At 30.6% G+C, this 24,029-nt stretch overlaps 1 protein-coding gene across 1 annotated transcript in view; it reads left to right on the top strand.

Annotated features, from left to right (window-relative positions):
* Window positions 1-2,849: 2,849 nt before the first annotated feature.
* Window positions 2,850-24,029, top strand: part of LOC148281003 (hematopoietically-expressed homeobox protein hhex-like) — a 31,413-nt gene continuing 10,233 nt past the window's right edge. The window contains exon 1 of the mRNA XM_088227469.1: window positions 2,850-3,355. Coding sequence (XP_088083595.1) covers window positions 2,890-3,355 — 466 coding nt within the window. The 5' untranslated portion in view covers window positions 2,850-2,889. The remainder of the gene's footprint in view (window positions 3,356-24,029) is intronic.

Genomic DNA, 24,029 nt, shown 5'->3' with positions numbered 1-24,029 from the left:
TTTTTGTTTGTGAAGTGTGCATTTAATATTTTTATTCTTTAATATTCATAAAAAAACTTATTAATTCTGTTTTTAAAAAGTGTTGAATAATCATTCCATCTAAGTATATATCGTATGTCATTTTGTACACCCGGTGGGGCAAAATGGATTTTTTCAGTATGTTTTTATTTTTGTATTTTTATTTGATAGATTTGTATTTTTTCCTACAACAACAGTGCTAACATGTTAAAAAATAGTGTACATTTTGAACCAAAGAGGTTTTTTACTAAATATGTTACCATTTTTTTTTCATTTTACAAAAAAATCTATGTCATTTTGTACACCCTTTCCCTAAGACAAAAAAGTATGTTTTAAGACGCGCATTTGAAATGTTATTTTTTTACAATCAAATGGATCAATAAGGGGATTTACGAGAAACAAAAAAAAACAATCAAATATGTATTACCATGAGGTAATTATGTTTTGATTAAGAATTATGTAGTTAGAGAAAATTGAGCCTATTATGAATTAAATAAAGTAAAAAAAACTATTTTCCTATTGCATTTACCTACTTGGTAAATTATACCACTAATTATTACAGTTTTATTCTTACAAACCACAAAAATTATTTTTTTTTGCCTACACTTATTAAACACAACATCGCATTTTATTTTTTTATTTCATTTATTGACCATATTAAAAAGTGTAAATATCTTTAATTGTAATTATTTGTGGTTAGGTAGATACGAACTTGCTATACCTAACAATAATTATCAGACTTAGACTCTAGCTCTTTTACTTCACAAAAGTCAATAGATGGAATAGTTGAGGAAATGTGGTAAGGTAAAAAAAATAATTTAATCATAGGCAGAATGGTTTATGTGGCAGGTCATTTTTTCCGATTAATCCGTGCTATTACGATCAACATACCTAGGCGTAATGGAGAGTATTTTTTTAAAATGTTACTAATGACTGCCTTAGACATAGGCAGCTTAAGCTGTTTTATCTTCCTGCTTGCAGATCCAACCTCCCGATGGTAATGCCAGTAGGAAGAGCAATGTCTTTACTCAACCGTATCTCTTCGGATATCGACATCCATCATATTAGTGAAACAAAGTTCAGAGAGGATAGCATCCTTTTTCTATAATTGCTGGGTATTTTTATTTTGCCATCTTTTTATATTTAAATTTTAGTATAAGAAATCCAGCCCGTCTCCAAACATTTGGTCATACTCAAAACACTGTCCTTATAATTTCCCAAATCTTAACTCTCGAATTATTAAACGCAGACTGCGTATAGTTACTGTTTAGACCTGTACATTAAGACATCGCCTGATCAACATTGTTCTATTCAAATTATTATAGCCTTTTTTACTATACACACATAATATTATACCTTACGAATAAATTGTGTTTAATTAATTTGGATTACTAAATAAATAAAATCTCAATGTTTCTGCTTAGCACGTACCCCATTTCTATCGTACTCGATTGATAATAAAGTGGACCCGTTAGAATCCTGACACCCGTCAGTCTTTTCACTTTTTCTATGATTCGATTCTATTAATTTCGGCAAAAGATAAAGGTAGATAGACGGAGTTTTGGAGTGATAAGTAACGAATTAATATGTTATCGCTAATGTATACGCGAACCTACTTGATAATAATTGTCACTCAATTATAATTATTATCAATCGTAGTTAGGTATCGTAAACCATTGGTTATGTTCAACTAAACATAAAACTGTGTACTTTAGATACACCTTAAATGCAATCATATCGAGTGATTTAAGTGTACATTGTTTGTTTCATGTGTTAGGGACAAAGCACCAATGAATGACCGTTTAAGGTTCAGCTTGTAGTGAAATCCACATTAAGGGTATAAATTTCATTATTTAAGCGTACAAAATAAAAGAAAACAATAAAAAACACATTGATTTTTCTTAGTACTTTTACTTTTTATTGAAATACGAGTATTACAATAATAATTAGTATTAATCTAAAAAAATAGCAGAATCACCAGTGAATAACCCATACCTATCCTAGTAAAAATAATACTCAGATTTAGTTATATCATAACATTATAAACCACCCTAACACATTAGAATATGGATATATTCAAAGAATGGCATAAAAAATAGCATAAAATAAAACACTTACTACACCTTTCCTTACAACTCACAGTTCAAAACTGATTGATTTGTTTCTTACCAAAAGATGTGTCCGCCTACTGCCTTTGTCATAGTTTCTGGTGTTAAAAGTTTTTTGACTGGACATATGTAGCAATTCTTATTATATTGTGTTTTATTAACCAATGGTCATTAACTGGGGGGTGGTCATTTATTGGTGCTTTGACCCTAGGTGTTACTCTTTAAAATTATTTTTAAACATTTAAGTGAATATACCGATTCAAATCGTCTTCTAAAAAAAAGCGTTGCATTTTTAGATAAAATGTTTGTAAATTAAACACTCGCCTAATTAATAATAAATAAGAATGCATTTTAACAAGACATAAAAATATATAATGAGCTTACATAATACCTGTATATTTAAAAAAAATATATTCATATATTTTAAGTCGAAAAACTACTTTACGGTCTAAAAAAAACTGCCTGTATTTAATATATATCTGTCTAAAATATGATAAATTAGTTTCACGTAAAACAGCTCCAACGTGTTTTGAAATATTAATTTCATTGGTCCGATTAAAGCCCCAGCTTATTTTTGCTACATTTATTGCGCATCCGAATGGTATAAATCTTATAATTGAAAAATCCATCAATCTTAAATGGTCGCATACCCCTAACGAATACTCATCACACGTGACGTCGTGGCTTCTGTATTTAAAGCTGTGATATATGAGGAGCTACTTTGGCGATAATGGGCCAGTTTCGGTAAGATTCCTGGCTAAATATGTGTTCAGCACCAGGAAAGAGGGCCTCTTCCTTCCGGATTGAAGATATTCTCAAGACCAAAGGAACTAAGAGAGAAAGAAGTGGCGCCAAAACACCAGAAAGACGACAAAACGTCGAACTATGCGATAAAGCCAAAGCATCAGGGAAGAGGTGCGAAAGTTACTACAAAAATGACGCAATCTTAAAATCTTACGACTCCGAAACAGCAGAAGACAAACTATCTCTAATATCTCAAGTATCTCATTTGATCAATAGTGAAGATGCGAGGAAATCTTTGGATTTGATGGACCATAGAAGGCTTCTGGAACACAATGAACGAGTTTCTGCTTTTACGGGAGTGGAGAGATTCGGAGCTTTTGGAAGATCTGGAGGAACTTGCCAAGGCTATGGGCATGGCCCGGCTAGGGTTTCATATCTACCAACCTCTCCTTATTTTGATTCCTATAGTGCTGCATATAATACCGGTAAGTTTAACACTTTCAATACTTAAAAATTAACTAACTAATGAACTATGTTTTAATGGCATCTCCTTGTACGGGTGGGTACTACGCCGAGAGGATAAAACGCAATACCAATGTATATTTAATATTTGTACTACGAATATAATTTACCTGTAGGTATTACATTTTGCTTTTTCTGCACATTTCTCAAACAGGCTTGCCGATTGTACTGACATTTGCATGCCCACTTCAAGAATTTCTTGAAGTTGATTGTGTCGTGTTTTTACTGGCCTTTCTAGGCTTCAACACCCATCGATGAACATTTTAATTTTTCTGTCGTAAATTTGAAATGTATGCCAAAATCCCAGAAATTACCTCTATTCTTTAGTCTAAACCATCGCAGCATCCGTTGCTTGTTTTTGTCGATGGTATTTATCGTAGCCCTAATGTATCTGCTTATACGAAGATAGTAAAACTTAAAAGCCCTTAAACATATGGAAAATCTATCATAAAAGCCAAGAGATTTGTCAAACTATATACGTATTTTTATTATCATAATCTAATGTGTACTTTAAAATAGATACAAATACCTTTACTCCCAGGCAAAGTCATTCAAATTTATTTTCCATTCATAAACGATCGTTTGATTTCGTACAAATGGAAGGAAAGAGTGACGCCACGAGTGACTAGTGAAAATTAAAGCGGGAAAATTATAAATCTTTTTTTTTAACTGGTTGTCAAAATAACTTATATTTAAAAAAACGTTATTCTGGCTGTTCCATTTTATAGATTTAAATTCGTTACCATTTAATTTAACTCTTAAAAGACTATGGTGAATAATCCCTTTGCGCGCGGTGATGTAACATCGTGTTACCACTAGCAAGAGACGAAATATCATAAAGTTCAGAGATTTGATAAAAATAAAACATGGAAACATACAATTCAATTATTTTTTATCCATAATTTATAAAAGTAAACATTTAATTAAGCCCTGTTATAGCAAAATAAATTAAAAATCATCAATGTGCAGCTCATTTTGCATGCGTGCGTCCCCCATCACTGTCAATAACCTACTGAATCTATTTCTAATAAACACTGGCCACAGAAGATTGTCTTTTTCTTCCTTACTATGAGTTCTATTATACAGATTTATTGCTGTATTGGCGGACATTCATTTTTCGCGTAGCAAAGGAATTACATTTTTTGTATTAAAATACAGCATAGTTATACAAACTTTACTTTTCGAATTCAGTGTGAAAATGTGCATTTGAAGATTACAAAAGAAGTTCGACTTCATCATTTAAAAAAATTAGAGAAATATTTCAAGCCTTGTTTCCTAAGTAGACTAGTGTGACATCATATCCGCATAAGAGTCAATCAATACTCGCTTACAAATCATTCTAATTTCTACGATATTGTATTATAAATAGGCACTTATAATGATTTGATTTATTATCAATAGTATGAACATTTATCGTGATTTTGATAAATAGTTCACTCCAATCTAGCGTATTTTTAATTCTAACAAATAATTAATCAGGCTAAATACGAAATCACTATTGTTGATTATTATTTCAACTGATAAAGGATATAAAATTACATAAAAATTGCTATCCATTATGAGCCACTTTTACATAAACAATGACAACGGAACATAAAAGTCTAGGCAAATACAGGGCTTATGACCTTTACAATAATTAATGTCAAATTAGTTTAATGTCACTACATTTTTAATTCTTTGAGTTCATAAAATTCAACAAATAAAAATATTGTTGTCCATTCTGAATGCAGCTGCCAGGATAATCTTTGATGTTTCAAAGTACAATCATATTACACGGTTGCTTCAAAGTCTTCACTGGCTACGTTTTCCAGAAAAGGTCGAGTACAAGCTATAATGGTTAATGTACAAGGCAATGCATACCACGGCTCCTCAATAACTTAAGGACCTCTGCGTTCCGGACGAGCTGGCAGATAGGCGCCTCACTCTCCGCTCAGCCTCCTGTTCTGCTGTAGGGAAGGTGATACAACCTCATTTAGGTAATCAGAGTTCCAAATTTGGCGATAGGCCTTTTGCAATAGCCGGACCTTTGGCGTGGAATGCTCTACCTCCAGAAGTTTGAAATTGTGCAACAGAATCGCTTTTTAGAAAAAAACATTATAAACTAGTTTATTTGTGAAATCGTTTCCTGATTTGAAAACTGCTACTTTTTAGATGTAATTTTTAGAAGTACAGACATTATGTGTATTATACATGATTTGTAAAATTTGTATGTTAGTAAATAGTAATTAAGAGTTAGCCTGTAGATAGACCTTATTTTTTTAATGAAGTATAATGTACAGCGCCCTTGAAATGATTACTCACGAAAACGGCGCTATAAAAATTGACGAATTTTTTAAAACTTATTTATTAATTGGGGTGTTCTGTAAACAAAATTACAAATGCTTTTTCACTTATTTAAAAATTATTTGTTTTTTTTTAAAGATATTTAAAAAATAATAATTAATTACCTAACGGTCTTACTAGACGAAAGAGGTGAAAAGTAATGTATAAAACAATAAATTATTATGAACGCTTTACTTCGCATAAATTTTTTAAAAATTAAAACACGTTTTTCGTAAACTTAAGTGTTTTTTATTTTATTTGAACGATTGGAGGGTATATTTTTATCTACAATGTATTGAGAATGTCCAAATGCTTGTAGACAAACTGGATTTCCTCCCTAGGGAGTAATCGAGATCTAAATTTGTTGCGACAGAGAGGGGAAACATTTTGAAGAGTTGAGAAAATGCGGATGTTTAAACATCGGAATAATAGTGGATGTTGCACAGTGTGTAAAGTGGCCATAAAAACCAGGCGACGACAAGTCATAAACCCTGTAAATGCGTAGACCTCCATATTCCCTTCTCAAAATGTTTTACTCCTTTGTTGCAACAAATTTGGGGTATATTTTATTTATATGTTCTGAAGAAGCTAATTTCATTGTTTAAATCTAAAGTAAGAATGAAAAGTCTAAAAACAAACTGATAGCGAAATATCAATTTAATGATTGTAACCTTTTTTAAATTAAATAATCTCTTTTTAATTTGCTATCTTGATCAACGTGCAAAATATACGGTTTCGTTATTCAATAAGCATGCTTTATTTTTTTTGTACACTTAGAAATACCAAACTTATATTTTGATACAAAATAATTATTTTATTTATCAAGCAATACTTCTTTTTTGAAATATTTCTATGGTTTTATTTATATTTGGTCATGACCAACAAAAATAAATGAGATTTTCTCATCTATGGATTTCAGTAAGGATATTATACCACAAAAAAAAATATCGCAAAGATGTGTTGTACATCTTTGCGATATCCAAATTATTTTAACTTACCAAAACTTCATACTAAACAATTCCTGCAAAATTACGTTTATTTAAGCACAAAAACTTTAATAGCCTCCCTAAAGAAATTAAGAAAAAAAACGTGAACTGAAAAAATAATTGCCAAAAAAATACAATTTTGATTGTATAAAATATTTATAATACATATACCTACTATTAACTTAGCGTTAGTCCCTCTTCAAGTACAAAAGCTTGTCTGTTTTTTGGAGAGGAACAGTATTAAAATAACAAAATACTAAACATTAATATAATGTAATAAAAAAACTAATTAATGTTACTTAATTGTTTGTAGTTTATAAAATAAATAAATCAAAATAAATGTTTAGGTAATGGGTACATATTTTATTTTTCAGTTTAATTGGGCGGGTAGTGTAATACAATACCCAACCCCCATATATTTAGTACTTAGTAGTAGCGAAAATATTTTTTTTTAATAACTTAAACAAAACAGTATTTTAAGATAATAATATAACTAAAATGTAAAATAATCCAACCTGATCCTATCTGCCTCAACCTAGAATATGTATTTATATCTAATGTCTATTTATATTATCAGTTTATTATTTTTGCTAACACGCACGATCGAGTGCATCGATCGATGTACGATCGTATTATTTTTTTTATTTGAAATCAAAAATTGGAAATGATTTTTTTAATATTACACAAACAATAATTTATTTAAATACGAGGCCCATCAAGTGATTCAAGAATGTTTAAAAGTGTATAGCGCATATTATACTTGTTGTAATGAAGATTCTTTATATATTACTAGAACTAACATAAAAAAAAACCGTTTTGTATGTACAGCAATAAAGTTCTACAAATGACCTAAAAAATATACAAAACATAGATGTACTTAAAAAACACCTAATCAAAACAGTTCTTACAGCCCGTGTTAGTGATATGTAATGTCAAATTATCGACTTTTTATTAAAACTATCGTGTCATAATAAATTGTATACCGTCAGCTCAGCACTTTTGCTGTTTATACGAATACGAATATTTTGTACAGAAAAAAAATGTAAAATAATGAAATACGTAAAGTTGAAACGATGTATTTTGTCATTTTGATTTTGAATTAAATTTCAAGCTCAAATCAAAACACGGCTGGATTAAAGGATGACTGAATTCGCGTTGGGCATCAGTTAAATGTCATAATTTTAGAAGGCTCGGGGTAAAACGCTGTCTGACTTTTCTGCATCAACACGCATTCACGTTTTTTCTCCAAAGATTGTGGCACTACAGTAGTGATTTTTGCACGATTTTGATTCGAGCACGAAAAGGCATCTTAGCCAATCACACGTGGAGATAAAACAAAAAAACAAACCCTTATTACGAATATATATTTTTTTATATGGGAGTTGCTTTATTATTTACCTTGCTTATAATATACAAGGTTTATATTTCAAAAAGTGGATTTTTCTGCAATTAAATATCTTAAAATTTATCTAAACTATTGGGATCAGGAGGGATATATTAATGTGGGCTAATCAGGAACTTCTCAACATTTGCTCATGTGGAGAGGAAACCACTCAAAACTCTTCAGGAGAAGCCGGCCTGTTGGCAGTAATCAACAGGCCTTCCGTTCCACTAGAGAAATGTTCGGCATTTTGTTCCCTACTTTGGTTTATTTTACCAATTACGATACCATTATAAAAAGTCCAAAATAAATTACGTGTGTAATTAATAACGAAAAAAATGGTTGTTCAACTAGCTAATAGCAGGCAAGCTAACGTTTAGGTAGAACAACGTCTGTCAGGTCCGCTTGTATATTATAAAAATATTATTACAAATTATTCAGTTTTTTTTTCAAAATGTTTGCTTTTCATTTTTATACACTTGGATACTTTATACGCATGGATTCGAACCAATTATCGAAAGAGTTTTTCCACTCTATACAAGAAAGTGATATCTCCAAAACCATGTTTTAGAGATGTAATTATGGATTATAAAAATACATTTTGATTGTTCAAAACGAACTTGAGCAAAAGCAATTAATTAGATATATTTTTAATAACTTCCTAATCTAGCCCGGAATTAGTTTTAAAAACTGTTTTGTTAAGATTATAATCTTAAAAATATCAAATGATATTTGATCTTGAATTATCAAAATATATATCATGTTCCTTATAAAACAATAAATAGTTAACCTTCAATATCAAATTATCGGTAGTAAATTCATACAATCAATATTTAAAAACAAATAAAATGTTATGTATAAATATATATTATTACTAGCTTAACCTGGCTTTGTCAGAAAACAATACCTTAATTTTGATTGGTTTTAGATAAAAAATATTATTGAATTATTTTAGTTCTTATTACTTACCTTGCTAGGTAGTTTCGCCCCAGAATTAAAGTAAATTTTGTTTTTTTTTATTTTTCGTCACTGCAAATTATTACACTGAATATGAATAAACCGACGAAGGCCAAGAGGAAATTGGATTTAAAATAGCATGGTGGACCTAGAAATGGCATATAATGTTGATTCTAAATTTCACGTCACCCTTAAAATGTTCCATTTTATACCTAAATACCAAGCAAAATTTGGCTTTAAAATAGCAGTGTATTAGGTATGCTTCATAATTAACTATAACACGGCAGTTTTATATAAAAAACGTGGTAAAATTAAAAAAAAAAACAAAGCAAACGAAAAAATAAAAAAATTAGACAGTTACATAAATTTTTTTAAAAAGAAATTGATTCTTTTTTTTTTTAATCGCAAAATATAAATATATTATATGCAAAGAGTAATAAAGTTATTTGAAATCTCAAAAAAACAAATTAAAATCAAAACTAAAAATGAAATATTTGCGTAAATACACAATAGTACCTTTACAACAGCTGTAAACATAGAAAGAAAAATAATTAGATAAATTTGAATTACCGTCCACCATCTTTGAAATGATAAAATAATAGAGTTGATTTCTATTAACTATACTTTATGTGAAAAATATCAGCAACGTCGGTATAGTTATTGCCGAGTACATGGAGTCGATTCAGAATAGCATTATACGAGTATACGGTTCGCGAATTGTTGCAACTAAACGGAGGTACATTTGGGCAGTTCCATGTAAAGTTATCTTAAATAAATTCAGTAAATCTATAATTTTTCTTCTCTCAGTAAGTTTCAACAAGTTTAAAGTATTTAATACAAAATCATAGCATTGAAAACCTTACCTGATAATAATTATTCGAACTCATTTATTTTCCACAAAAAAACAATTATGGACAATCCATAAACTTGTGGTCACAATATTATAATCTGATATTATCTTGTTGTGTTTTATTCAGTTGTTCTCAACAAAGGGGCCAAAGATTTATAGTGTGATATTTTTTTAAAAATAAATATGTATATGAGCAATTCCAAACAAACTTCTTTCGTATATAAAGTTTATATTTGAAGCACTAACTTTGTGGTTATTCATTATAATAAAAAAAATAAAACAACCTTGTTTTTAACCACTAAATTAAGAAGCTTGTTTGCTTTGAAACCGGTCAGTGAAAAATAAAAATTAGTGGTTAAAAACAAAGTTGTTTTATTTTATTAAACTTTGTTCGATTTTAAGACACAATTAAGGGTAACTTAAGTTCGAATAAAATTCATTATTAAACAGCAATTTTGCTTGTTTTATAAAATAAGAATAAATAATTCGCAGATTAAATAATGATTTTGGTCCTCATTTAATGCAAATTACGAAAAATATATATGATATTCAATGTTGCTTAGGATTTTACGCAATACGATTAAGGGCAATTGCAGTATTAAAACTTGGGATAGAAAAAGTATAATGTTTAATTGAACAGTTATTGTCAAAATGGGTACAGTTATTTGTTTTATTATTATTTTTTCTTGTCCATTCCATTTTGTCCGTTTTTACGAAAACGCCGCTCTGGTTTAATACATTTTTTTACTTTTTCTGCTGCCCCTAATAAATTAAGTTTTATCGGTGTAAAATTTAATTTGTATGAATTGTATCAAAATTTTACAATTAAACATGATACGAACATTTGTTGAGAAACCTTGTTACTTTTTTAATTACTTTTTTTTAACCAATTAAATGTTCAACAAAAAATCGAAATGATATATAATGCTAAGAACTTTTAAGTTAAATACTTACCCAAAGACAATTATATTACATTAACCCAGTGCCTCGATTATGAAAGCTATCTTCATATGTACGTTGACACGATATACTTAACCTCTATACTATGTGTATCTACCTCGGTATGTTCTACTTACTTGTCATCTCGACATCATAGTATCGAAACCAACCAATGAATGACCATAGTGATTTAGTCCGCGTTCCTTGATTCGTTAACATTTAAAATAGTTCTCATTTATATTTTATATAGGCTGCTGTGATAAAAAGTGTCCACTTCAAAGCGATTATAAACTCCAATAAATCCAAATTCAAACAAAAAATGCTCGCTTGAACATGATTTTTACATGACTTTAATTTCAATAACCTAGAAGGTACGTTTAACGATCGTCTGTATTTATCTACCGATTGATTACAAAGCCGGCTCTTTTAACGCCTCGATACCTACACTTAGAAATGTAGTAAAACAGATGGAAAAAATATAATAACTAATTATTTTTTTATGGTGGCAACTTTCTTACGCCTAGATTCTCTTATATGAGGGCAGACTCTAGCAACATTACTTTTTGCATCTAGCCGCTTGTTTTCAAACTGACAGTCATGTCAGAATTTCAATCGACTTCAAAATTTACTTTTTTCTGTCTCATATTTTTAGAAGGCTTTTAATTAAAAAGTGCCAACCTCAGAACGATTGAAAAATTTAATAAATCGTAATGTGAAAAAAAATTGACACTTTTAATACGTAGATAAACAAATCGAGGGGTTCTAGACCCATCGCGCGTCGGTATAAACCGATGTACTTACATCAAAACTTGATGGGGGGATTGGTAGTGTAACTTCGTAATCGGTCGGAAGAATTTTATCTTCAACTATGACGTCATAATGAAGCTATGTCATTTTAGTGCATAGATATGTGTACGGTGACGTACGCTTCCCCTTGTTTCATATCAATGTACCTACCCAAAACTTGAAGTTGGGGGTCGGTAGTGTATATTCGTAATCACTAGAGAGAATTTATTTTCAACTAAATCGTCAAGGTATGATATCATATTTATCTTCCCATTGTATGACGTATTTATCTTCCCATTGTAATCGGGGCCCGCGACGAGTGTTTTCGACTCGATGGTTCCTCTCAGATGAAATTCCTGAAAAAGGGAATCAACTGTACTAATCCTTGAGGTATTGAGTTCGATTCCCAAGAAATTCGTTAAAAAATTGTCATAAATTTAATTATCAACTTTATTTAACCGTCCCTGGTGATTTTATAAATACAGTGTATTATTTGATGATGCATCATTAAGTCCAGGGATTCCTTATCAGATCGGTTTATAAGGTATACCTATTTCCTGACGAATCACTTCCCTTGTGGCAATGTGGCTTCTTCCAAAGTTCAGATTGAGAAAATAAACATATTAATGTATAAAACTACGTGTAATAAAGATTATCTTATCAATTAGATTCCAGAAAAATATCCTTTTTACGAAAAACATCGGACTGAAATCGATTTTAAATCGGACAGAGGCTTTCCTAAAACAGCAAAATAAAAGGTTTATTGTTTTTTAATACATAACGTTGGACATAAAGGCAGAATTTTTCATAATTTAGGTAAAAAATATATTATGAAAATATATATTATTTTGACAAACGTTTTTTTTAATTTCCAGGTTTAATATTATGTTTTTTTCTGTTTTATTGCTTAATTTACTCGTGAATGTCTATGTTAATACTCTTAATTTCTATTACCTACCAACCATATTTGTTTTATGTAAAAATACCCCTGAGGCGTAAATTATTCAAACAAATTAATCTAAAAAAATATTAGTAACGCAGTTTTTTTATAACAGACGTTCATGGTGTGTAAAAATAAGAAAAAAGTCACATTTTGATTAATAACCGGTTAATTAATATAGGTAATCGAACAATCAATTGTGGGTTATTGAAATAAATTGATATATTACAATACAAATAAAAGATTTATTTTACATAATAATTTTAGAATAATAATAAATAATTTGGGTCTAACTAATGTTAGTGTGTAGTATGTAATGTTAGTATGTAACAACTTACCGACTTTTTACGTCTTCCGGTTTCGAGACGTACCCGTCTCTTGGTCAGGACACTTACTACACTAACACGCAAATATTAAATCTCTCCTTCCCCTCCTCTTTCCAACCTCCTACTAATTTTCCCACAAACCACTTAATATTATTGTGTGACAACTGTCCCACACATTGAAGGAGATATGCCATTTTAATTGCTCATTGTTTTGGCTATTTTTTTTTTAATCTTTATTTTAGTATTCAAAATTACGTTTTTATAAAGTTGCTATTTTGAATAAAAATAGAAGTATTTCATTTAATTTACAAACCTGGGTTTTATTGATCCTCAATCAAAAAGTATGCCGTCTCTACGGGTTTTTACCCTGTATTTTGTAAATAAATCCACAGAATAGATTGATTACCCATTTAAATCTTTTCGCTTGGATTAAGGACTTATCATTTTCAAATAAATCAGACTTTTATAAGATAACTTTTTTTCGATTCAGCTTAATATCGCATTTCGCTTTATACTTTATAATAATATTTTTTAAATCTGATAAAACATATCAACAAGTAATATAAAATGATACGAGATATGGTGAAAGATTATGGGTTTTGCTGCTTTTTTGTATAAATTGGTCAAAATGATTCGGCAGTTGAAGCTATTTTTCTTCACAATAATCAACAGTTTGAAAAATTGAAGACATCGTGTAAAAATAAAATGAATTCAGAATTCAGAATGAAAATTCAGAAAGTAAGTTGTTCAAAAAAATTAACAACTATTAACTCCTTTACAAATATCCGGCATATTGTTTAGAGTATTTTTATTTTTTTAAATTGTATTAATTTTATTATTATTCATTCTTTCTGTTGACACACACATGGAAGTTTGTTTTTAACAAAAAATATTGCTATCCCACAAAACGATGCCAGCATTCCAAATCTCAAATCAGCAATCAAACTCAACAAACATTTTTAATCCTTGGATCATGGATCTGTGAACATAGACATAATGGTTACCCAGTGTGAAGTGGAGTATAAAGTGTTCACAAAAATCAGCTAATAACTGGTCAACTAGTCATAAGCCCTGTAAATGTATTGACTTGGATAATCCCTTATGAAAAGCATTCCTCATGTTCGTTCAATTTTCTGTTAATTTTGATGCTTTGAACAAAAGAGCAAAAATTTTCATTGAAATAATATTTTTAATTACTCAATTATACTTTTAAAATACTTCATTGACCAGTTGGTATAACCAACAATAATTTTAGTTTATCTACAAAAAATTCAGAAGCTCAAAATATTTTTTAATCAATTAAGAAAATTGGTAAATCTCAAAGACCAGAAATGAAGACCTATTTCTTGAATCTTTTTGAAAGTGATAGTTTTTAGCTCAGTTTCTGTGAATAGTCTATATATTGTGTTTTAGGTTTAAATGTTTTTCTTTTCTTTTTTTAATACTAAGTTCACAGAATGTTTAAATGTTTTTCTTTTCTTTTTTAATATTAAGTTCACAGATTGTTTGAATGTTTTTATTTTCTTCTTTAATATTAAGTTCACAGATTGTTTAAATGTTTTCTTTCCTTTTTTAATATTAAGTTCATAGATTGTTAAAATTTGTTAAAATTTTTATTGTTTAAATGTATACTATGTATTGTTACAAGAAATGTACTATTTTTTTTATGTACCGTCCCAAATGAGTTTTCTCGTACAACTCCTGGGAATATAATATCATGATATTCATGTCTTATATGTTTTATTAATAAATAAATAAATAAATAAATAAGTTAACATGTTCTAAATTAGCGATGAAATTATCATTCACTAAAAGTATGTAGTACTTTAGACCAGTTTATTATCAATATAGTTTGGATTAATGATTATTATTGATAGTCTTAATCAGAACGTACAAATATTCATTGCATTATCTAAGTCTTCTTAAAATGAGGAATTTTGCAAATAGGCTCATATCAGCTAATAACTAATAAATAGGTTGTTACATTTTAATTATGATGTTATAATGATATCTGGTGACAAATCAACCAATCATTTTTTTTAAAAACATAACTAAACATTTTTAACATGAAAAAATGAATAATATTTTTTTAATTTTTTCAGGATTCTTACCTGAGAGTAGTCATCGAGTCGAAAGCACTCATTCAAGGTTGATATGTTTATTTCATCCACAAAACTGAATTCTTCATCTATAAGATGTGTCTATACAATACATAGTATAATCGAGAAAAGAAAAGTTAATATTAAAAAGGACGAAAAATACATAATATTTTATTTTTTTATGTGCTTTTTTTTTTTTTTAATGCATATTCTTTTTATATGTTGATATGCTATGTATTTTTTTATGATATTTTTTGCTGTGTATAATATAATATATGGTCTTATTGGTTGTTAAAGTGTCATACATATGTTCGTCCCAACTCAACACAGGACTTTGGTTCCATGGAGTTGGGATTTGTACCTCAATTAAATGTGACATAAATACTCGTTTATTGTAAATAAAATAAATGGACAAACCTCAGAGTAATAATGCGTAACCTAGAGAGAATCCCAAATGTAGGAAAACCATTCTATGACTATTGGGTATTTAGTTAGCTACAGTTGGCAGCAAAAAATGTTCCGTATTCAGGTCGAGAATTGCCAAATGGATATTAATTTGCATTGTAAATATTTTTTAATATGTACCTGTTTATTTATTATTGCAGGGTTATTCAAATTTATTTTTTTATAATTCACCTATATTTATTTTATAAAACTGAAAATACATGTGTGTTTATTTTTTATTTTATTCACAATATACTTATGTTACATTTATTGAGACATAAATCCCAACTCCATGGAACCAAAGTCTTATGTTGAGTTTGTTTGTTTGTCCGTCACATCTCCGAAATGGCGAGTCGTAACGGCCTGAAATTTGGACACGTCATTTAAGATGCGATTTCAAGGTTAACATTGCTATTTTCGAGTTAAATTTGAATCGACCTCTACTCGATAAAAAACTCAAACCTTATATGGATGCCTAGTGCGGCCTTGACATTTTGACCATAATCAGCTGTCATTATCAACAGTTGACATACTTTAATTCACAAATTTATCTCCCAAATTAGGAAAAAATAGTATCTGAAGTAAATATGTTGATATAAGGAAAGTTTTTAAGCAACATAATACACGTGTCGGGACAATAAATGCCAAAAATCAATGTAAATCATGGCAAAATATTCGAAAACAATTACCTGTGAAAACTGACTCCTTTAACACCTTCAAAGCTCCTACTGCTGCAACCAAACATACTGCAACTTACCATAGTCGATATTTATTTATTATAACGTAAATATCCAAGTTATTTACAAACAAAGCCAAGCACAGCTACAAAATCATCCGATCGAACCGTTATGTTTATGTTGTCAAATAAAACAAAATGGCAACCAATTGGTTGCTAACCAACAAACCAACATCGCTTGCGTTCTATGAAACATGGTGGTAGGGCTTCTCTCTAGGTTACGCATTATTACTCTGAGGGACAAACACTGTGGAATCCAGGTTGATTATCGATGCAAGGAATTTATTCAATATTTTTTTTTTATGATTGGTAAAGTTATTTTATCAAGAAAATCACCACTTTGTTTATTTTTCAGATAGGATATATGTCTTTATGTCCTTAGCTTATTATTCATATAGAGTTGTCATTGGATTATTTTTAGTAATCAGAGTTAAGATTTTGTAATGTAACAATGAAAATTGTGGAAACAAGTATCACTTGAAATCATTTTAAAAATACAAACAAATCACTATTCGAACATTAGCTAAATTACACTTTACACAAATAAATGCGAACGATCATGTTCCCTTTTTTTTTTGGCAATTCATCAATTCATCCTATGAAGTATGATTTCTGCCACCTACGTAAATGCTTTGATGTAGACTGGGATTTTTAATGTACAATTAAAAATATGTACACTTAACATTACATATGTACAAAACGATGATTAAATAGCAGCCTCCTAAAAATTCACACCATTCTCAATCAGAAATCTTCCTATGTGATGAATCACTTCGGGGTAAGCGAGGATAGGAGAGAAGCGACATTTATGGGAAAATTTGTGTATTTAAGTTTAAAATAATTCCTATGTCCTTCAGTAATTGGGCAGCCAAAAGGCATGTGGTCAGGCGTTTCCAAGTCTTGGCCACACTTCCACCGTGGACTCTGAACAACGTTAATTTTAAACAAGTGACTGTTAGCGCAGCAGTGTCCAATTCTTAACCTGCAAATGTTGGATACAAATCTAATGGATCGTCTTACCTTCATGTAACAAAAACAATCAATATACTGTGGGATTGGTGTACCATTGCAGTGCCCTATGCATTATTAGGTTTGGAAAGGAAATGATGATGAAATACGAAAACGTGACACCAAATATGATGATTTTCACTTTAAACATTATTGCGACCCAAAAAATCGTAATTAAGTAGAATTGATCAAACCTTATTCGTTTTTCAAAATCATGTTGAACAGTGAGTGTTGGCAGTATTAAGCAGATTTTCTACATTGGGCCGTGTGAGGTTAAATTATATTTACTTATCTATATCCATCTCGTTTATTCTTTCATTCCAGCAATCAATCAGTATCGATCATTGTGTATTATTGTTGATAGAGTATAATCCTTGCAATTTTGATTACAGGTACCTATCGCGAATATTTAATACGTTAATAGCATGCTTACATCGGTAACATTGACTTATGAAAAAAACACATAAATTGTATCACTTTTTTGCCGTATGGTTTATTTATTTAGTGAGCAATCAAAATAATATCACGGATAAATAATAGTGATTAACACAACTAACGTATGCTAAAAAAGGATTAAAAGAACGTTTGAGTATCCAGTACTTGTGTACTACTATTATTAGTGAAATAAGTACTAAGTTCAAAGTACACAAAAATACACAATGTTCGTTTTTTACTAAGTGTTTTGTGGGTTAATATTTAATTTAGTTAGTTATTTATTGTTTTGTGTTAATTTTAATTCTTAATTGTTCAATAACAATTACACGCCATGCGGTTACAGGCGCATAGGCGGTTGGTATTCTAGTTGAACGTTTCAATAAGGTTAAATTTTAATGATTATATGGGAGCTAGATTACACCACGTCTTGCAGCTACATAGCGCACGGGTGTTTAGAAATCTAGCCCCGTTTACACTGCACAAAAAAATGAGTCAGACGTGTTTAATTTATAAACAATCGTTTACAAATAGCATCTAGATTACATGTTCTGTAGCTACAGAGCGCATGGGCGGTTAAATATCTAGACCCAATTTAAGTCTCTATAATGTCTCAAATCACGTGTAGATGAGTAAACTTAAAATATTTTTAAGTATGTCTGAAATTGTTACAGCCAAAATTATTATGCACAAAATACATTTATTAAAATTATTCTGAAAGTCCCAGTCAGATCAAGCTCCCTCGATATACATGAAAAAATAATGTTTTGTCTGTAAAACAAATTAATATAAAAGTTCTACTACTATATGTATTAAAAATTTCGCACTACCTCCCATTTTCACAAAGCAGATGTGCTAGAATTACTAGACACTGCACTCTGATTTATTATGTAAATTACGCGCAAGAGAAGCGTTCCCTACTTTCGCGAGAGCGTTCAGAATACCGGTCCAATTAAGTGTTAAAACTCCTTAATTAATCATTTTGATACAAAGTAGGTACTGGGTTTCTGACACCCGCATAAAATCTGTGGTATTTATGTAACGAGGTACAAGTCACTAAAATTGAGAAAATGACTGAAATGCAGTCCCACTTTAAAAGGTTTAAGAAAGGTTGAGTGAAGAAATCAAAATTCAGATTATTTTTTTCAATTCAATATTTCAAAAATTAAATCGGTTAACGTCATATAATTGTAAGATACTATTAGGTAAAAAAATTGACGTAACTTGTACAAAAAATGCTTTTAACAACATAAAAGAAACAAAAATGAGACGAAACACAGTATGGCTTGTACCGCTCCACATATTTCATTCCTAAAGTTACGCATTTAAAGTTCATTCTAAAAACGTACCCAGATTTGCATGTTAAATAAATAAACCAGTAAGAAAGTTTAAATGGCTCCCCAGCACAATTAGCTAATAGTAACAGGTACTTATTTACCTTAATGACGCAAATATATCAATCAAACGTTTTGGCTTTCTACTAGTTGTACATACATATTACATATTATACTTTTCCTTTTAAACTGTTTTTAACAGTTACTTCGTCAATAACGAAAGAACTTAATGGTATTGACTTTATTAAAAGGGAAAAAAAACTAATGAGTTTGATTTGCACAGAACATTCGTACCAAAATTGATGAATGTGTAGGATTTGATGCATAGAAGCTTCTACCCAGTTAGAGGTGACGGAAGAAAACGATTATATGTTTTAATGCGTGTTTATTACATATCTTATAAGCAGAGTTACCAAAATAGTAACTACGTAAATGTTTTACGGTAGTTAATAACTGTGTAAGTACTGAAATATCCGACTAAAAGATGGAACTAACTTTATACGCTGACTAACTAAAGATGCTACCACTTATATGTATACAGTTACTGTCCAGTATTCATTTTACGTCCTAGTGGGATCCGAAGATCGTGTACTGATTCTGTGTTTCTCGGCAATTTTATGTATATCTGCTCATATTAGCCGTTTGTTATTAGTTATTTTAATTTTTAGACATATATTGTCAGCATTCAAGAAATGTATGTTTGTATGTCAGTTCATAAAGTCAGTTCCATCGTGTAGTCGGATAGTTCAGTACTTACACAGTTACTAACTAATGTAAAAAGTTTACGTAGTTACTCTTTCTGTTACTCTGTTTATACGACGCACACATCAAAGCATATCATCGTTTTTTTTCTGTCACCTCAAACTGGGTAGGAGATCCCATGCATTCACATGCATCAATTACTAAATATGCCATGTTTTCCAATGCGTTAATATATTTGTCAAATCATTCGAATCACTATTTTCCAAATGTAGTTATTTGCAAGGCATCATTTTTTTATCTAGCGATAAGTAATAAAAAATGTGTCTGAAAATAATTAAATAAATAGCCAGGAAGACGTAATATCTAATCCACAATAACCTTACACCCAGAAAACTATTAGATAAATAGGTAGTATAGGTAGTATGTACTCGTAGGTACCTACACATTCCAATGATAACATTCGTGTGTCGTATTATGCAACGGTGTTTTTTTAAGCGTGATACATATTCTTATTCTTAGTGATAGGGGTCAGTGCTATGCAAGCTCTTGACGTCACTGCGATCTGTGATGATCTATTACAATATGTATCGCCCTCCGAGCCCAGGTCTGTAAAGATCCTGGCTACTGTGTGGAAGGCGAGAGTTTGCATTTTGCTAAATCTCTCCCTCCAAGCCCAGATCCGTAGAGTATCGGGCTATTAGGTAAGGGGCGAGCTCTTTAACATTCTCAGGTTTAACCAGTGGTCCCCCGAGGATGAGGCTCCTTTTATGATGTAAAGCATCACATTCATATTGAATGTGAATAGGAGTTTTCTCATCTGCACTGCAGAACTTACATCTAGAAGTTTCGAAAAGGTTCATCCTCGTAAGGTGTATGTTCAATTTTCAGTGCCCTTACTTGATTTTGGCTGAGCTTTATTAGGTCAAAAGCAAAACATTACTTGTACCCTTTTATCAGTTCCTTCTCGTGGTGCTGACCAGGTTATTTTTGCCAGAGTATTACACTCTGCTTCCTGGCCCATGACATAAGCTCATTGCGAGGAGCACATTTAGGCAGCCCACAGTAGGGTTCAGGGCCTATCGGGGCTGTCTCAGCTTCCAGCCATGCCAATTCATCGGCTGCCTCTTTACCGTCGATGTTTGAGTATCCAGGTACCCAAATTAATGTCACACGGTCACTCTCACCGCCACAATTAAGTACCCATAGGCACTCCAGGGTTAATTTAGAATTGATCTTGACAGAGTTCAGTGCTTTAAAGCATCTTGGCAGTCTGAGAAAATATAAATTCTTTTGTTTTTGTATTGCCTGCGCAGATTTTCATGTGCGCAGGCGTAGAGTTCTATTTGGAAGTCATCGGGATACAGCCCTAGGCTAGTGAGAAACTTTTCGCGAAGCGTGATACTACTTTAAATTCAAATAAAACAAGCAAGTATTTGTTGAAATGAATTTGTTTTTTATTGCGTACCCAAGAAAGAATGAAAAAAAATGTCCTCCGTGGCTACGCGTAATGCATTCTGTCGGTCCAGTTTTTGGCCACTTTTTCCAACAAATTCGGCAAATGGTGCATGACATTTTGGGTTTCGAAATTCAAGAGAAACAGTTGTTGATTATACAAATTACGACAGGTATGGAGAACATATAAGGGAAGGAAATATGGAAGTCTAGGCATTTACAGGGCTTACGACCTCTTGTTGTCTGGTTTAAGTGACCACTTACTCACCGTGTAACATTCACCAGTTTGCCTATGTTTGAACATCCATATTTCTTAAATTTTTCGATTTGTTGATTTTAGTGAAGTTAAAGAGCTGAACCCTTTATTGTCGTGAAGAGATTCATCTAAACAAATTATTTCACATACTAGGCAACACCTGAAAACAATTTTCGTATTTTTAAACTTCTTCTTGTACTGGTTGGTTTTATTACAATATTTTTAGTTAGTCCAAACGTTTGAAGACAAAAGACTGGATTTCACCCCCTAGGGAGTCATAAAGGTTAACAAATTACAATAGGGATGTAGAATATTTTAGAGCTGTTGATTTGTTTACCTACATAGACCATGGACTTAACTAAGCCCATAAAAAATAATCCAATGCCGTCAAATCACCGAATCGTGAAGGGAAGAGAAAAAGGGTAAGAAAGGAAAACGGAGAGAAGAGAAAAAGCAGTCTGATTTTTCTTCATACAAACGTGTTCCCATATTTTCTCCTTGGATTAATGTAATTTGTTTCTTATGCGAGCTAGGACGATCCAAAAACCTTTAAAAGCGCCCAGTTTTATGTGCGCTCTTTGGGCGTACGGTATACAAATATATATATGAATATTTTTAAAAACCGCAAAATGTTCCGAAACGGAAAATTTCACCCTGATATTAAAAAAAAAAACGAAGAAATCGGTTCAGTTTTGGGGTGCGGAAAATGGGACAACGAAACGTCGAGTTGTCTTTTCCGCCCAGCATTGGGGAGGCATCTGCGAGAAAGTGACAGAAAAACTATGTTCAAATACCTATACATCAAATTGTTCTGCCACATTCTTCTCAACGGGAATATTTTTTGGTAATAATGTTATCGCTACACTTGTCACGCAGTACATTTTTTGATACCTAAAGTCAGTTTCCACAATTCGCAAGCGCTTTTGAGTGTAAAGCGTTCCTTTATTAATTTGAGGAAGAAGTACTTATGTATTGTTACAAGAAAAACCTACATTAAAAAAAAAAACCTCATTAGTTTGAGAAGGCATAGTATAACCAATCGAAAGTTTAAAAAAATAACAGCCTACGTAATAATAACATTACGTTTTTAGTTTTTACCGGATTATTTTCAAACACTCCTTATTTAAGTAGATTAAAAAACCAACAGATAACAGATAATAAATTGCCTATTTAAATAAATGAAATAAGCAATTATTATGATAAAGATTAGCTTCATGATGATCCGACGCCATTTAAGTAACATAAAATAAAGTAAGGTACCTAAGTTTTTTTATGGGTCAATCATAATTATGTAGGAATTAATTAGCTTATAAGGGGTAATCGCTTATTTTCTTACGAAACGATTAAAATTATCGATATCGGTAACAATTTACTTGAATTTAATAGCTCAAATAAATTTTATTTCGGCGTTATATGACTTTTCTCTAATAAACTTTACAGTGTTATTGAGTTAAGTAGCTTTATTTATTGGGAAGACTAAGATATTATTGGGCTCAAGGTTTCCGGAGTCACCACTCGTCACACACAGTTCAATATTTTTTTATATTTACAGGATGTTCATTTAACCCTGCCACATCCGAAGCCACGATGATCAGTATGAGCAAGAACATATATATTATTTTTTTTCATTCATAAATTTCATAAAAAGTACATGTTTTTGTAAAATTCTAAACATATCTACTTTTACACATCTAGTAAATGTTATCACTGTAACTCTCCAAAAATAACATTGGCACATTAAAATAAATTTTTAGAACGAATAAAATTTTGAAAAATAAAATATCTAAAAAAGTAAATGATTGCTTACTTCTGCCGGGGAGAAACGAGGAGGGGGAGGAGGGAGTCTGATACACCGCCTACCGCGTGGCTACGCCCCCCTCGTTTCTCCCCTGCAGAAGTAAGCAACCATTTGTTTTTTTAATTTAAAAAAAAAAAAAACAATGTTCTAAATATTTTTTTTAATATACTAATATGTCTTCTTGCCCATACTGATCATCGTGGTTCCGGATGTTACGTGGTTTAAAGAACACCTGTATAATATTACCTATGGACTATTTTAAATTGAGATGTTTGACATATTTATATGTACCTTTCTAATGAAATTAGCTGAGGGGCATATATAATATATTGATTTGTATTTGGATAATTTATGTAGCGCCATTTTTTTTAAATCACTTCAAGGACACTGAACAATAAATAAATATTCCAGCTCGTCTTATAAGTTTATAGGTTTCTAGAACCAACAACTCATTGACTTTTTTTTTTTTTTTAATAAAAAATACAGAAAATTCAAAAGTTTGGTCTAATATTATAATTTTAGAAGAAAAAAAAATTGTGCTGACTTAATTTTTTAAAACAAATACAATCTTGTTAAAAAAAAACACACAAAACTTGCCCGTCTCAGTATGGGGTATGATCCTAGTTAGACTGACAATAATACTTAAAATAAAAAAATATAACAGATGCAATGTTTGCATATACTTTTTACTTGTATTTTAATTTATGTTTTTTTTGTGAACTGTTTTGAAAACAAATAAATAAATAATGTAAAAATATGTACATACAGTAAGGTATCATTTACCATTTAAAATCTGAACCTACTGTATTTCTTTCTTTCTGTATTATTTAGTGATTTCTTTTTGGTACTAATACCGTCTTTATACTAAATTTATTCAAATCTTTTCCAC

This window comes from Micrasema longulum, unplaced genomic scaffold (genome assembly GCF_059751315.1).
Source record: "Micrasema longulum isolate JH-2025_06_02 unplaced genomic scaffold, ASM5975131v1 h1tg000506l, whole genome shotgun sequence".
Lineage (NCBI taxonomy): Eukaryota > Metazoa > Arthropoda > Insecta > Trichoptera > Brachycentridae > Micrasema > Micrasema longulum.
Note: the sequence above shows the minus strand (reverse complement) of the source record. Positions and strands in the feature narration are given on the sequence as shown.